The sequence below is a fragment of the Aulostomus chinensis genome, chromosome 11 (genome assembly GCF_037954235.1).
Source record: "Aulostomus chinensis isolate RoL2024-O1b breed Wild chromosome 11, RoL_Achi_v1.0, whole genome shotgun sequence".
In the NCBI taxonomy this organism is placed as follows: domain Eukaryota; kingdom Metazoa; phylum Chordata; class Actinopteri; order Syngnathiformes; family Aulostomidae; genus Aulostomus; species Aulostomus chinensis.
The window spans coordinates 19,943,627-19,958,598 of NC_141330.1; the positions used below are offsets into that span (position 1 = coordinate 19,943,627).

The 14,972-nt window shown below is 42.8% G+C and overlaps 2 protein-coding genes across 4 annotated transcripts in view; one reads left to right on the forward strand and one right to left on the reverse strand.

Moving 5' to 3' along the window:
* Nucleotides 1–8,182, forward strand: part of zhx2a (zinc fingers and homeoboxes 2a) — a 37,159-nt gene extending 28,977 nt beyond the window's left edge. For all 3 annotated transcript variants that reach the window (XM_086218984.1, XM_086218986.1, XM_086218985.1), the window contains 8 exons: nucleotides 60–275; nucleotides 444–528; nucleotides 753–938; nucleotides 1,790–2,205; nucleotides 2,884–3,136; nucleotides 3,212–3,371; nucleotides 4,169–4,308; nucleotides 6,767–8,182. In XM_086218984.1, the coding sequence (XP_086075110.1) occupies nucleotides 60–275; nucleotides 444–528; nucleotides 753–938; nucleotides 1,790–2,205; nucleotides 2,884–3,136; nucleotides 3,212–3,371; nucleotides 4,169–4,286 (1,434 nt within the window). In that variant the 3' untranslated portion in view covers nucleotides 4,287–4,308; nucleotides 6,767–8,182. The remainder of the gene's footprint in view (nucleotides 1–59; nucleotides 276–443; nucleotides 529–752; nucleotides 939–1,789; nucleotides 2,206–2,883; nucleotides 3,137–3,211; nucleotides 3,372–4,168; nucleotides 4,309–6,766) is intronic.
* Nucleotides 8,183–9,331: 1,149 nt separating this feature from the next.
* On the reverse strand, nucleotides 9,332–14,284 carry derl1 (derlin 1). The gene is made up of 8 exons (XM_086218987.1): nucleotides 13,941–14,284; nucleotides 12,089–12,200; nucleotides 11,942–12,006; nucleotides 11,416–11,442; nucleotides 10,633–10,728; nucleotides 10,426–10,478; nucleotides 10,213–10,323; nucleotides 9,332–9,771 (listed from the first exon to the last, which is right to left on the reverse strand). Exons 1-8 carry the CDS (start codon nucleotides 14,091–14,093, stop codon nucleotides 9,609–9,611), a joined length of 780 nt encoding a protein of 259 aa, XP_086075113.1. The 5' UTR covers nucleotides 14,094–14,284; the 3' UTR covers nucleotides 9,332–9,608.
* Nucleotides 14,285–14,972: the final 688 nt, after the last annotated feature.

Consider the following 14,972-nt stretch of genomic DNA (forward strand, 5'->3'; position numbering starts at 1 on the left):
GAAATTCAGCATATATCTTCAACATGAAGAAATAAAATTTCCCATAATCTTAACTTCAGGTGGCACAGTCGCTCAAACGACCTCTGGCATCCACTGTGGTCGCCACAGAGAGCAAACGACCGTCCATCATTCAAACCATAACCGCTCCGCTGGCTGCATCAAAGCTGGTCTCACAGAAGGTTCTGAGCTTCACTGTTGACCCCAATAAAACAGGCGAGCAGCTAACGGTGCTGCGATCCAGCTACACACAGTGTCCTTTCCCCGAGGAAGATGAGGTAAGAATATGTGAGTGAAATGACACTTTTGATGCCTCGCTGTAACAGTTTGTCAACTTTTATTTTCTAATTTACCGGTGCTGTCGTTTGTGAGATAAAAACAGGACAGCCTCTGATAAACACCCACGGTTATTGTTTTGCTTTATGGTGTGTGTTGTCATGTGATAGATCTACCGGCTGATCGAGACCACCGGGCTGTCCAGAGGAGAGATAAAGAAGTGGTTCAGTGAACAAAGGCTCCTTAATCTCAAAGGTATTTGGTGTGGCAGTATCTCTACAACCTTGGCTGTGCTTAATCTTGCCCATTTCTTTTGAGTGTTGTAAATTTATTTCCAGTGGAGGTTTTGCTAAAGCAACCAAACAACAAAATAAAACCACATTCGGAGTTCAGATTGTCCTTAATCATCCTGACAACAATTTTTAAGCACTGAATATGAGATTTATCACACACATCCTCTACCTCTCAACCTGTTGAAGGTGTTCCTCCACCACCTGTGCTTGTCAAAGCTGAGACAACAGCAGCACCTAAAGAAGGTCTTGTGAAGAAGACAGTGCCCAGCCAGTTCCCCCTGCTGGAGCGGGTGAAGGGCAAGTCGTCGGAGCAGCTGAAGGCTCTGGAGGAGAGTTTCCAGAGGAGCAGTTCTCCATCAGAGACACAACTAGGTACCCACCCCGCCCCTCGCCCATCTTCCTAAAAGATACATCACAAGTTCTTGTGAGAGTTAATACTAATGTTTGTGTTTAATTCGGGTACGTGTGTGTGTGTGTGTGTGTTATATACTGTACATGTTGTCCCTTGATTCGTGGCTGGTTTGTATCATCTGCACTCATGTTCCTGTGAGTGAATGTTGTCTCTCGATGGTGAGCTCAGTGATCAGCTGCTCAGTGCTCCAGTTGGCCATCATATAAGATCCATTTCTAATCAAATGCCTATTGCTCCAGTTAAAACACGAGTATTAAACCATATGTATGTGTACAGTTTTTAGATTTTCGCCTGAGGGGAGTCAAAAAAAGGGATTAGTCAAGATAATTTATGTGAAAGTTCAGAAAAAACATCTCTTTTTAGTTACAAAAATAGAAATCCGTGCAGAGAGGAACTGGTCATCTTTATTCATGGGAAATGATGTGTAGAAAGCTCTCATGTGCGTTCAGCCAATTGTTTGGTGGCAGAAACTCAGAACCACCTGCAGTCTGACTGCCACTTCAGGTACTAAGACTCGTTCAGGCTCTGTGTGCAAGGACAAGTTGTTGGAAAAAGACTGTTTTTCAAAGACGTAGCCACTGAAGGAGGGCAAGACTCATGTTCAGCTTGAATCTTACATTTTAACTAACTTTGAAGAAGACTACCAAAGTTTTCTGTCTTCTATTTGAAGACAGACAACTTCATTTTCTTTCACCCAAAAAGAGACACTAGCTGTCCCCTGATGGGCGCCTGCATGACAGGAATAGTTTTAATGAGCTTGTTTTAAGTCCTTGACTGGTTTCCATCTGATCCCCTGAACTGTGTTCTGTAGACCAGCTGGCCCAGGAGACCCGGCTCTCCAAGACTGAGGTGGACTGCTGGTTTTCAGAGCGCCGGGCACTGAGGGACAACATGGAGAAGGCATTGCTCAGCATGTCCTCAAAGACCACAGACGACAGAGCGGACAGACCGGGAACGATGCTCAACGGAGCGACACATCGAGAGCAGGACGGGAAACCCCAGCGATCCTCTCCTCACCCACCTCCCCTCTCGTCGTCTTCTTCATCCTCCTCATCTTCCCCTCCTGTACTCGCAGCCTCCTCCCCACATCCACCAACCCCGTCCTCCTCCGCATCTCCTCCCATCCTCACTTCATCATTGTCCTCCTCCTCTCCCCATCCTCCTATCCTCTCTGTCTCCTCTAGCCCAGCTCCCATCACGGGCGGCTCCCTCACGCTGCTCCGAGAGGTGAGAATAACGGACACGGCAACGCCTGTAGAAGGTTTGAGGAAGAGCGTGAAGCTGTTTGTGACCTAAAGATGAAGCAGGCTAACAGATGAGCTACTAGCAGCGTGATGAGTTGAGCTGAGGTGACATCTTTGTGACAGAATTGAAAGTTGAATTTTTTTTGTAAAGTAATTTAACTTAAGAGGATATTGTAATGTACTGGAGGAAAAGCACATGATGTCATCAGCTGATATGGAAATTGTCCTAGTGAGATAAGATGGAGCTGATCAACTAAGTGGTGTTTTACCATCTTTACATGGGACTTAAGGCATATGTAGATGAATGATGCCTACTGTGCTACTCAAGCTCATGCTGTCAGTACATGAGTCCGTCATCTCATCATCATTTAAATCTACCACCTGCCCACTGACAGCCATTATGCTATCGTCTCATCCTACATGGACACATTTACCACACACAAAGGTAAACGTGGAGGATTTTAGGCATCATGAAGCATAGATGCGGGCTGGAAGAAACTACATTTTTGCAAGTCACCATGACAACAACATGATTGATCAATTGATCTTGAATCTTGATAATGAATATCTTTGAAAACACACGTAATTGATTGTAACAGAATTGTGCATATTGTGCACAGCAACAACTGTTTTGTCTTCATCATGTGGCCTGCCCCGACAGATGTTCTGCCGGACCCAGTGGCCATCTCCTGAGGAGTACAGCCAGCTGGAGGCCCAAACCAACCTGGGTCGCACTGACATCGTCCGCTGGTTTAAGGACCACCGTTCAGTACTGAAGAACGGCGAAACGCTCGACTGGTTGGAAGCATACCGAAGCCAAACCCTAATAAAGCAACAGAAAGCAGGTCAAGAGCAGAACGGACAGAGTTGTGAGAAGAAACAAAGCATTTCCTCAGAAGTCAAAGCTGTTACAGGTATGTTTGAGGGTGTGTGAGGTTGCGTTGTCTTTGTTTGTGTCCGCATTTTTAACTCTGTAATGTCTGGTGTAGTGGAGGAGGCCGGAGAGGACAAAGCTGCTGCTACAGAGCAGACCAAGCTGCCCGACCAAGACACGGTCCAGTGGCTGACTGAGAGAATAGCTCACAGTGTGACGGACCTGAGCCGAACCAGACTGGACCAGACTGGCTCCATCGCTGCTGACAAAGGGAGGTGGGTGAAACGAGCCAAAAAGGAAAAATAGCAGTTCTTTTGAACTGTTGCAGAAAACAATACATGGATATTGTGGTTCCTTTAAGGTTGCTGTGAGGTGGAGAGATAAGACCCAGTGGCTAAACACTCTTGGTATGCCCCGCTACTGGGCAGGCAGCATTTTTACCCCTGACAAGCAGGTCACGTTTTCAGCATTTGACTGTTGACGGGATGATGTAAAAAATTAGGTCAAATTTCACTAAACACAGTGGAGAGGTCCATCATAGGGAAAGGAAGAAGTCATCAAATGTTGATACAGATCCATTTAATGTAGCGGGGGGGAAGAGTCATGGTTTTACATTGGGTTTGGCTGAGTTGGCCTTGGCAGAGATACACACTGATCCTCTACTTGTTTATTCTCTGGTTTTAAGAAGTGGACGATCATAACAACAGTTTGGAGTGGAAAACTGTCAAAACCTGTTTGGAATAGAATGATGACACATAGGCTTCCTGAAACAAATGATTAACTAACTGTGTTTTTATGTATTATTAAGATGATATTAGAATTAAATATGTATTTAATATGTATGCATTTAAAAAAAAAAGAAAAGTTAGGACCATCCAGTTCATGAAGGGGATTTGTTTTTTTAAAAAAAAGTCTGGTTGGGGGGTTATCTCATACCTCAGGCTCTCATTTGAGGGTTCTCTTATGGAATTTTTCACCAGAACGTTTCAACACACCAAACACGAACACACTCCTACTGTGACTCTGATGCTGGAAGCAGTCTGATAGGTTTAAATCTTTGCTGCTCTGGCAGGTGGGTGAAGGTGACGGTGGCTGTGGGGGAGGAGAGCGAAGGAGGATTAGAGCGACCGAAGCTGGCAACAGACCCCGATGTTTTGACCTTGGAGCAACCCGGGAGGGTCACTGGGTGAATCATACTGGGAATTTAAACTGGTATGTACAAACACATTACAGTGAAATGTGAGAACTGGGGAGTAGCAGATATAATCTGCTTCTCTGTCATTCGGCTTTTTTTGGGTAATAAGCTTAAATGTCACACATTTGATATTTTATGGGATGTTAAAATCTGCATGGCTAGTTTGTGACCATCCAGCACACACAGATAGGTTCCTAACCACCTGACAACTGGATTGTGAAAATGTGGCGTTTCTGCTGCCTCTGTGTTTGGCGTGATGACATTTATCCACGTATGCAGCGACCTCAGTGGTCTCGTTTTACCACTTGTTAGCAACCACTGATTTTAATCCACATAATAAACTTTGACATTCCCAAGTGTTGCATTATGGACATCTTCTGAGTCCAAAACAGTACAATATTTAAATCTTGTGTTAGCCACGGACCCTTTGACTTCAACTTTCAACAAGCCTTATTTCCTGGTTTCAGGACTCTGACACTAAAAAGACAAATGTGACAGCTGTAACATGGGCGACAGTATCCTCCCATATTAAGCCAATACAGCGCTGTGCTACAGTCAGCAGGAATGGCAGTAACAAGGGTTCAATACGAATTGGGGGGAAAATGGTGAACTGTTCCTTTAAGATGCCACAGCTGCAGCCTCCATCCACCCAGGAAGTTTTTAGCATGTAATTAGCTCTGATTGGTCCTTCCGAAAGATAGCATGCTGTGATGGCAGGATGATATTTGAACCACTCCATCATTAGCATCTGTGTATACACACACACACACACAGAGGCGCGTGAACTTTGTGGTGAGTTTGTGACAGATTTGCTCTCTTGTAGCCAATAATGTTTGACAGTCTTTCACCAAAAGAGGGCCAGTGAGGACCCTGTAAAGACATCTTCATGAAGATGGATTCCAGTGTCCAGAATCGTCTCTGTTATATAGATGAGGAGACGTGTGAAACAGGCATGTTGCTTCAAGTGTAATTTAAAAAATGGAAACAGTGACTCACCTTTCCCAGAATCAGTGTGTTTGTTTTTTTGTTTGTTTTTTTTGCTAGTACAAATGTCATGTACTCCAATGTTGTTTTCAACATGAACCATTAAAATGGGAAACACACATTTTATCCTTCCACATTCAAAGCAGGAAAAAAATTATCTAATGTCATTAACTACAGCTTTACAACCTGCCTACAAGAAATACGTAATGTTGACTTGTTCCGGAAGGAAAAGCCCCTAACATGAACAACGGTTATGTTTAAAGGGACGGCAGTATTCTGATATCAATCCAACTAAGGCAATACACAGAGTAAGACACTCCAATGTAAATAGAATTTTTGGACTACTTTAACCTAAGGTCATAGTCAGAATAAGCAATAATCAAAGTGTGTTGTAGACATGCAAACACACACTTAAGTCACTCTGGGTCCTGGCCTTTGCAGCAGCAGTCGAACTGTACGACTCACAGTCCAGTTTCCAGTGTTTGACTCTCTGCTCTTCGCGCAGTGTTAAGGATTATTAGCAAAAACCAATGAGAATATACTACAGTCTCAATGTGACTGAATAGAGGCTCGGATGTAGCGAGGTAATGTTGACAGCGTTATCAGTCATGAGTGGAACTTTGCTGCTTATCATGTTAACAGAGATATCAAATATTCTTGAAGTAACGACCGTAAACACCTTCATCAAAAAATAAATATCTATATATCTTATTTGGGGCAGTACGGTGGTGCAGTGGTTAGCACCTCACAGCAAGAAGGTTCCTGGTTCGAGTCCCGGCTCGGGCGCGGGATCTTTCTGTGTGAGTCTGCATGTTCTCCCTGTTCCTGTGTGGGTTCTCTCTGGTACTTCCCTTCCTCCCACAGTCCAAAGACATCAAGAGGGGACGAGGCTGATTGATACTCTAAATTGACTGTAGGTGTGACTGCGAGTGTGAATGGTTGTCTGTCTCTATGTGTTGGCCTTGAGATGGACTGGTGACCTGTCCAGGGTGAACCCTGCCTCTCGCCCGTAGATGCTGGGATAGGCTCCACCCCCCCGCAACCCTTACTAGTAAGGAATAAGCGGAAGATGACGATGGATATCTTATTTGGAATATGGTTGGATTAGAGCCATCCATGGAAAAGTACTCAAGTGTTGTATTCATGTGTCTGGAAGCAGCTAAAGCAAATTCAGCCTCTTTCATTGTATTATCTGGGCTGTTATAAAGTTACCGCACTATAAGAAAATCTGTACAAGTTATTTTTGGTCCAAATCAACAGCATCAGAACTTTGAGCAGAATAGCTTTCAGAAATACTGAGTGTACCCCACAGCATGAAAATAATCTGAGATGAAAGAGAAATCTGGTTCCCTCATGACAAAATGTAACATTTCTAACACATAAATTGGCAGCTCTGAGGACTCCTGATATCATAGTCCAGCTCTCAATTTTCTTGTGTGTGTGTGTGTGTGTGTGTGTGTGTGTGTGTGTGTGTGTGTGTGTGTGTTCCAGATACAGTAAATCAGTGACTGCTGAGTCATGCAGCAACTCAAGACGACCAAATGTGGAGCCAGTGACAGAACTCTCTGCCTGTGATGTCATCGCAAAGCGCCAGCCGGGTACAGTGGCAGCTCCACTGCCATGTGGTGCAGACGCCGACATTTAAGAGGAGTGCCAAAGCTGGACTGGACGCCTTGTTCTTACAACTACACCTTTCTTTTTAAGGAGCATCCTTGTAAATATTTTTCTGTATTGTGGGAAAAAAAACCTATTTGTACAGTTTTAGTAGGAGGGTGCATTTTGTTACATTTTCTTAAAAGATTGACTGACTGGCACCTCCAAAACCTGGAATGTTTTTGTTGTTTGAAGATCAAAGTGTATTATAATCTGTTATTTGCTGAAAACAGTCCTATTTTTGTTTTTTTATCGCTCTCCTACTCAGTATGTTTGAGTAATACTTGATGGCACTTGCATATATCAGCATCGTAGTGATAGACTCTCTCATGCTCGGTCACAGCTTCTCCAGCTTCAGTGTTCAGGAAACTTTGCTTTACTCCCACGCAGCGTCAACTTGACTCGCACTCACAGAAGTAAAATAAAGGAAAGTGAGACATCTCTCACCAGATCTGGAGAGACAGTTAGAAGGAAGGACTGCTGAGGACACGACCACGGGCCGCGTGGACAGACCAGGACGAACTGCATTAGAGCGAGTGAACGAACGAATGTGCTAACTTGTGTGCTTTTCAATCAGCTGGTGTGCTTTTGCATCAGCACCTGAGGCAATAACAGTACAGAATGTTTTGGGGTTTGTTATTTTTTTGTTGTTGTTTTTTTCCAGAGTCTGTTCAATCACACCACGCTGCCTTTTCAGCTCTTTCTCGGACGTTACCTGCCTGCCTCCGAGCTGGATCGACGATGGTTTCAGTTCTGCTTTGAAAAAAGAAAACCTTGAAATGTTAAGCGCATGACAAAATATCTCAAGCTCCTTTTCTTTGAGCCATTTGGAATATCAGTTCTGCTCAGCTGTGTTTGTGGCTTTCGGTCCTTATTCTTTCCCCTAAAGCATTTGATTTTTGTACAGAAAACTTTTCAAACTGGCTGAGATAGTTGAAGAATTTCATATTCAAACAATCAAACCTGTGCTTATTTCCTGAAAAACAGTACTATCGAGTATCATGGACTACATGCATGGGTTTCACTTTCAGTTTTTATTTTAAGATTTTAAAGGGATCTGAGTATTTTAGAGCAAATTGCAAACCCCCCCTCGCACTGTTTGTGTTGGCACTCAACGACGCTGCTTTAGTTTCATGTTCAGCCCACTATCTGGGGGATACTGCACATGTGGTTGGCTTGTATGGAATACGCTTGCATTTTCATTTTCTACTTTTAAGTCTGCTGTAACTCAATAAATACACAACCAACTGTTGAGGCATGGATTGTATCTTGAAGTATAAAAAAGAAACTTGCGTCAGGAGTTGTAATCACTTACAATCGTTCACTTCTAGTCTTCTACTGTGAACTCTTTAAAAGTTGACATCCAGACATGTTTGTATGATTTTCAATGCCATGACCAGAGAAAACATGTTGGTGTGAGATGAAATACTGCGCGTTATCCTATATTGCCGGTTAAATAGTATCTCTTCAAAGGAACAAGCCATTTTTTAGGGAAATAAGCTCATTTACCATCCTCGCCAAAGCCGGGCAAAGAAATAGATCCCCTTTTCTGCTCTGTGTGGGCATCAGGGAGCTGACACCAGCTCGCTGTTCGTTAGCTTAGCACAATGAATGGTAGTGGGTGAGGAGTGTTAGCATAGCTCTGTCAAAAGTCATGAAATAGAATAAAGGTTCAGGGTGTTGGTTTGTTGGAAGAATTCCACCTCATCCTCCTACTACCCCACAACTGTCAACAGAACTGATGGCTGAAGACTTCAGGAGATTAATCAAATCACTGCTCTCGGTGAGAAAGTAGTTCCAACTGTCTCAGTTGTAAAAAAATAAATAAAATTTGCAACTTTAAATTATTTAATCATGAATGTTATGCGTAACCCTTGTTATGTTGAGAGTCTATTTGGGAGAAAAGTGTCTGATAACTTCTCATGACGGTATGCTGACACTCCCCACTCAAGACCATTCATTATGCTAGCTAAAGGAGAAGAGTTCTGTTGTCCCATTCCGAGGATACAGTGAGTCGATGGGTGTACCCCCCCCCAAAAAAAACAGTTGCTGTGTTCTAACGATGTAACAAACTTTTACAGTAAAACGAGTTGAGGATAACAATTACATATATACATGTGTGTAGACATGATTGACACACACAGACTTGCTTATATTGTGTTTTTGTATTTATATATTAAAAAGTCCCATTTTAAGTGTGGTTAAGATCTAGTTGAGAAACATGGTTGGTGCCATTTGACACCGTGCACACTTCCAGTATGTTGGTAATTACAAAGTAATCTGATGAGGATAGAAAGGAACAAGAACGGAAATTATTGGTTTTGCAGCTGCAACATCTTTGGTCTTGACAGTCCAATGGCACATTGTGGAAACAAAGAAGAAGGGGAGAGGAGCTCAAGAGCATCACATAAAAAAAAAGTCTGTTTATTTATAGTTTCTTCTATCTGCTTCACATGGACAGTAGTAGTAATGCTGAATAGAGTCCTGCGGTGCTGGTGTCGTTAAAATACATGCAGCCTCACATCTTCATTTTGCATCCGTTAAACATGAATGTGGATTAAGTTTCATTCCCTCCAGCAGGGAAGACTGTGAAGAAGCAAGCATTTTAACCTGAGACATCGACTACACAGCCGTTTGAATTGGGGGCAAACAGGCTTAGGGAGGATCTTCTCCTCGTCCCTCATTCACCCCCCAGCCGGAAGCCTTGGCCCCAGTTGTGACGTCCTCCGCCGCCACCTCCTCCTCCTCCTCCTCCCCCTGCCTGATCCTGGGCAGCTGGTCTCCTGCTGGGAGGGACTCCGAAGCCTGACACTCCTCCCCTTCTGTTAGGGAGGAGTCGATACCTGCAGAGAGAATAAGGTGCTAATAGAGTCAAGAGAACAGCTGGTGGAACACACTGGCAAAAGTCACTCCTACTTAACCATGAATTCCTATTTTATAAGGAGGATTTTTTTTCTAGATTTCTTTCTTTTTGTCCCACAGAGCAACAAGTATTTTATAACAGCAGTCAAACGCTTTAATATGTTTAAACTGACTTAAAATGAAACCACCCTCCAGTTTTACTAAAACTGCATAAATACAGACTATTTTTTTTTGTCCCACACACTTTGTCAAAGCCAATTTTTGTCAAATTTTGTTCATTAAAAACAGTCTGAAGATACATTATTGAATTTTTAGTTAATGATCTTTGAAGCCGTGCGCCGTTAACATCACCGAATCTCATACATGCAGCAGATGAGCGCCCCAAGTTGAAAAGAGAAGCCTCCTTTTCCCCTGAAACTTACAGGAACTCTGGTGTGGACAGGAAGGAGCGGCCTCCCAGATCCATGGGATATTTGAACATGAGGAAGAAGTAGAGGTGCCCCACCAGGTTCCCGATGAGTTCATTCACAAAACTGCACAGACACGGAACAGAAGCAGCTTCGTTGGAGTGTCTGACATCATGCATGCGAAACAAAAACAGGAGACGGATGAGATGAGGGGGAGGAGTTACTCACGAGCCTCCGATGATGAAGTTGAAGGCCAAGATGACCCATGGGAGATAATGTGCCTGGAACAGAGGATGAAGAATGCTATCAATACTGTATGTGATACTAGAATTTTTTAAGGAATAATGACTGTCTGTACCACAATACATCAATAATGTTTACCAGATTTAATTTAAAAAAAAACAATGTTTGTGATGTACTAGTGAGCATTCATACCTTGAATCTTGTTCCAAACCAGAAGGAAACAATCATGTCTTTGTTGAACTGGGCCCAGATGTACAGCACGGACATGATCAACGGGATCATCAGCAGCTGAGAGCAACAACACACAAGTCCAGTCAGACACCAGACAGACTCAACTCACCGTCACGTCTGTGTTTTGAACCACTGAAATAGCATGTTTCACACATGTGGCTCAGTCTAACCTGACAGAGGTGAATTCACTCAGAAAACCTGACCTATGTTCAAACTCGCCAGCAGAGTAAGTCAAGCCAGGTCTTTGTTAATATTGTATGAAGTCTTAAGTGTGTTTCTTCCCTTAGGAAAACCTTACCTGGCAAAATTAGAAAAAAAAATAAACACATGAACGATTTGGGTGACCCCAAGGAAAATAAAGACTGAAACTCAACTGAATGAATGTGATTTTTGTCGGGAAAAAAACAGGATGATTTTGCTGATGCTACTGTGCTGACCCCTCACTCTCTTTTCATGAGATATAACCCTTCCTTTGCTAATGATTAATGAAGGTTGTGGGGTGGGTGGCATGAGATTTTCATGAAAGAGACGCACTAAATAAGGTGACACTGGCTTCAGTTATTGTTTATCTTTTCTTGAGGGGAAAATTTAGCTTAGAACAAAGACTAGAAGGACTCAGCTCGCCTGCCTCAATCGAAAGTGAACATCAACCAGCAGCTTCTTTTTAAACCGCAGCATCCCAATGTGATGATGTGGTTAAAAAAAAAAAGAGGAAAAAAAAGGAGGAGGCTTCTCCTGCAGTACCTGCATGTTCATCAGCAGTCCAGTTATCTGCAGCTTCTGAGTCAAGGACAACCACATTGTGTCTGGACACACTCACAGCTGGAGCTGCAACATTAGCGCTGCTGGTGTCTGGAGGCTTGCCTGCTCCAACCAGCCGACTCTCACTTCTACCTCTTCCCCCGAGGCTGCTAAGCTCAGCTGATGAGCACTTTTCACATGAACTGAACACTGATCAAATACTGCATAAGTAAATAAGAAACATGTCTGAAAACCAAAACAAGCTGGGCTGAGCTACCAGCAGAGCGACCTGGTGTTAGGATGTGTGCTGGGTGATACGTGACCTAGATTAGGCCCCTGCTCTGTGGGGGAGACTGACACTGGGCCTGTGGCACAGAGCCACCACGACATGGCACACTGCTGCAGCGAGTGAGCGAGCGAGGGAGGGAAAGAGGGCGAGGGAGAGAGAGAGAGAAAGAGTCCTATAGAGGAGACAGATGAAAGAGCTGCAGAAAAAAAGCGGCAGCGGCGATGTCACAGTTTAGGATACAACGATGCAGATCCAGTTGAAGAGGAGCATGAAGACATAATCTGCAGGTCTGCCATCAAACGCTCCTACAAAATAAAACAGAGGTTGCATGATTTGAAAAAAATGAATTAAAGTATGTGATTGCATGCTGGACAAATGGAGTCTAACCTGTTTCTAGCCGAGTGGAGTAGTGGTAAAGGAAATACAGGTTGACCAGGAACAGAAAACCGGTGTTAGGATATACTGGGAAGTACAGGGTGGCTGTCACTGGTCTCCAGAGCTGGGAAAAACAAAAAAGAGCAGTTTAATATCACATAAATAATGTCAATTTTCATTAAAGATAACTGGAAAGATCACTATAATTTAGGGTTAAACATTATTCAAATCACTGTGACTATCCTCACACACACACACACACACACACACACGGATAGATTGGGTGTGACATCTTGTTGATCCTCAGCTCTGGGAAAGCAGCACCGGGCAAAATTCCTCTGAAGTATCTATCATGTCAAAAAAGAGCGTCTTAGAAATTCTGCTTGATGGCAACATACGTGGGATCAACACAGGTGATGAAAGGGTGAGGCAAAAATGTTGGTAAAACTTAATAACCAGAGCTGGGGGATGCGGACAGAATCAAATATCATGATATTATACAACAAATATCTCAATATCAATATTGCGGCAGGAATGTAGGGAGAGCCTTTGCTTCTTTGACCAAATATCAACATAATGTAATGCTTGATAATAATCATCAGCAATGAGGATACGGTGGCTAACTGGGTAAAGGTGAATAGGACAGTTAAGGTAATTGAGAAAATTCTCCTCCTCCTCCACAGTGACGCAGCCTTTAAAACCAGGAGAAGGAGGCACTTGAAGTACATTCAGATCTGACAACAATCTAGACAATATCTCGTTGAACATCTTGATATCACATCATACAATTTCCCAGTTCTAACTTTAATGAAGATGAGTTATTATGAACTGCGATCATAGTTTTGGCCCTGCAATGGACTGGCGACCCGTCCAAGGTGAACCCCACCTCTCGTCCAATGTCAGCTAGGATAGGCTCTAGCCACCCCGAAAAAAAAAATGGATTGATGGATGGATTATAGTTTTGTATGCTACATGGGATGGTGGATGGATGGATGGATGGATGATGGAGAGTAACTATGTATTTATTCAAGTACTGTACAATATCGAGGTACCTGTACTTTGGGGACCTGGACTTGGATTTAGGGGGCGTGGTACTTTTACTCCACTTAATTTAAAAGAAAATGTACTTTTTAACCTACTACACTTTTCTGAACCCACCAGTTAATTATTTGAGGAAAAAGATAAAAGATCCGACATCATCAGAAAAGTAAAACTGGAGCACACGCCACTTTAACATGACCTCTAGTGGTCAGTGGTTCAGGATTAAATGCTCCCAGGCACTGGCAAAACAGTGTGTGGAAAAAATACTAGTACTCTACATTAACCTAATAACAATTTAAGATAGAGATGTTTGGTTCTAACCGAGAGCCATTTTATGTGGATATTTCTGAGTTTACTTAACTAGATTAACTGCTTCTTCCAGCACTGCAAGGGGAGGTTTGTTACAATATAGAAGTTTTCAAGAGGTTAGATAATCAGGTTTAAAAAAAACAACTACATATTGACTCATTTATGCTTCTCAAAGAGTTCGCTCAAAGTTTGTGTAGTTTTCAATGCCAGTATAGCTTAAAGATTGGACCAAAAAAGATGAAACAAAAACAATATTCATTTTTGATTGAAAACAGACTGCTCTATGTAACCAAACTTTCTCGATGCAACATTTTTCGCCGTGTTTATGTTACATTACGTGATCTTCAAATTTTGACGGAATCCGGAAGTGTGAACTCCACTCAGTGGCTGCTGCAGCTCAGGCCTGCTGAGTGAGCCCAGCTAGCCACCTGCTAACTGACCGACTGTTGTGTAAGTAACCACAACAGTAGCGTTAATTCGGCTGCTCCAACACACATCAGAGCTCAGAACTTACATGAAACCTGCTGAAGAAAAACTCGGGCCACAGCATGAGGTTCCTGGGGTCTACCAGTCCTAGTTTCCCTATAAAGGGAACAGCAATCGAGGCAGCGAACCAGGTCCGGGTGATGGGGGGGATGCTTTTGAACCAGTCCCCGATATCAGACATCTTTCCATAGAATAACTGCCGAGTATTTACCCTGAAACACGACCTCTGCACACTTTGTAGTAGACAGATATCCCCACAAAATAACGACCCTCAGTAGCCCTAATGTATTTGATATGCTTCACTGCTAAGTTTACATGACGTGGCTAATCACTAGTAGCTAGTAGCAATGCATACATACAGAGATGACAGCTCACATCCGGTTCAGCTTTTCAAAATAAAAGTAACCGCGTCTGAACCAGCAAAACGTTGGGACAACAGCCGATGTGACAATATAAAAAATACCCTCGAGCAACCATGCTGAAAACCTCATTTATCACAATTTTGCGATCCACCTTAAATGTAGCTTAACACTTGTAGAGGGCGGTACTGAGTCGTTAAAAGCTAAATTATTAACAGATTATTAACACAATTATTAACAGTGCAAATATGCTGAAGGCCATAGTGCGCGATTTTATCTCTGACCACCACACGATGGCACAGAGTGGCAAAGCTATGCCGAGAGGTTTGATTGTCATCTCAATCCGTCAATTAACTAGAAAACGACTGAATACCGTCACCTACATGCGTTTATGCCTCTTTTAAGGTGGACCGGAGGTAACAACATCAGGTCGACTTTAACTATCATCCTTAATTCCAATTAAACCAACTGACGTGAATAAATATTCAAATGTCGAGCATGCATGGAAAGGAAGTAATGATACATGCAGTACATAAGAGAGGGGAAATTCCAGTCCTTGTGTTTTTCCAAGTTATAGTCCTTATTCCAAATGTGTTCTAGCCACCCTTTATGAAGATTGCATTTTTGCAATATGACACCACTTTTAAATATTTCAAACTAACTGTAAGTAGTTTTTAAGTATGTATATATATATATATATA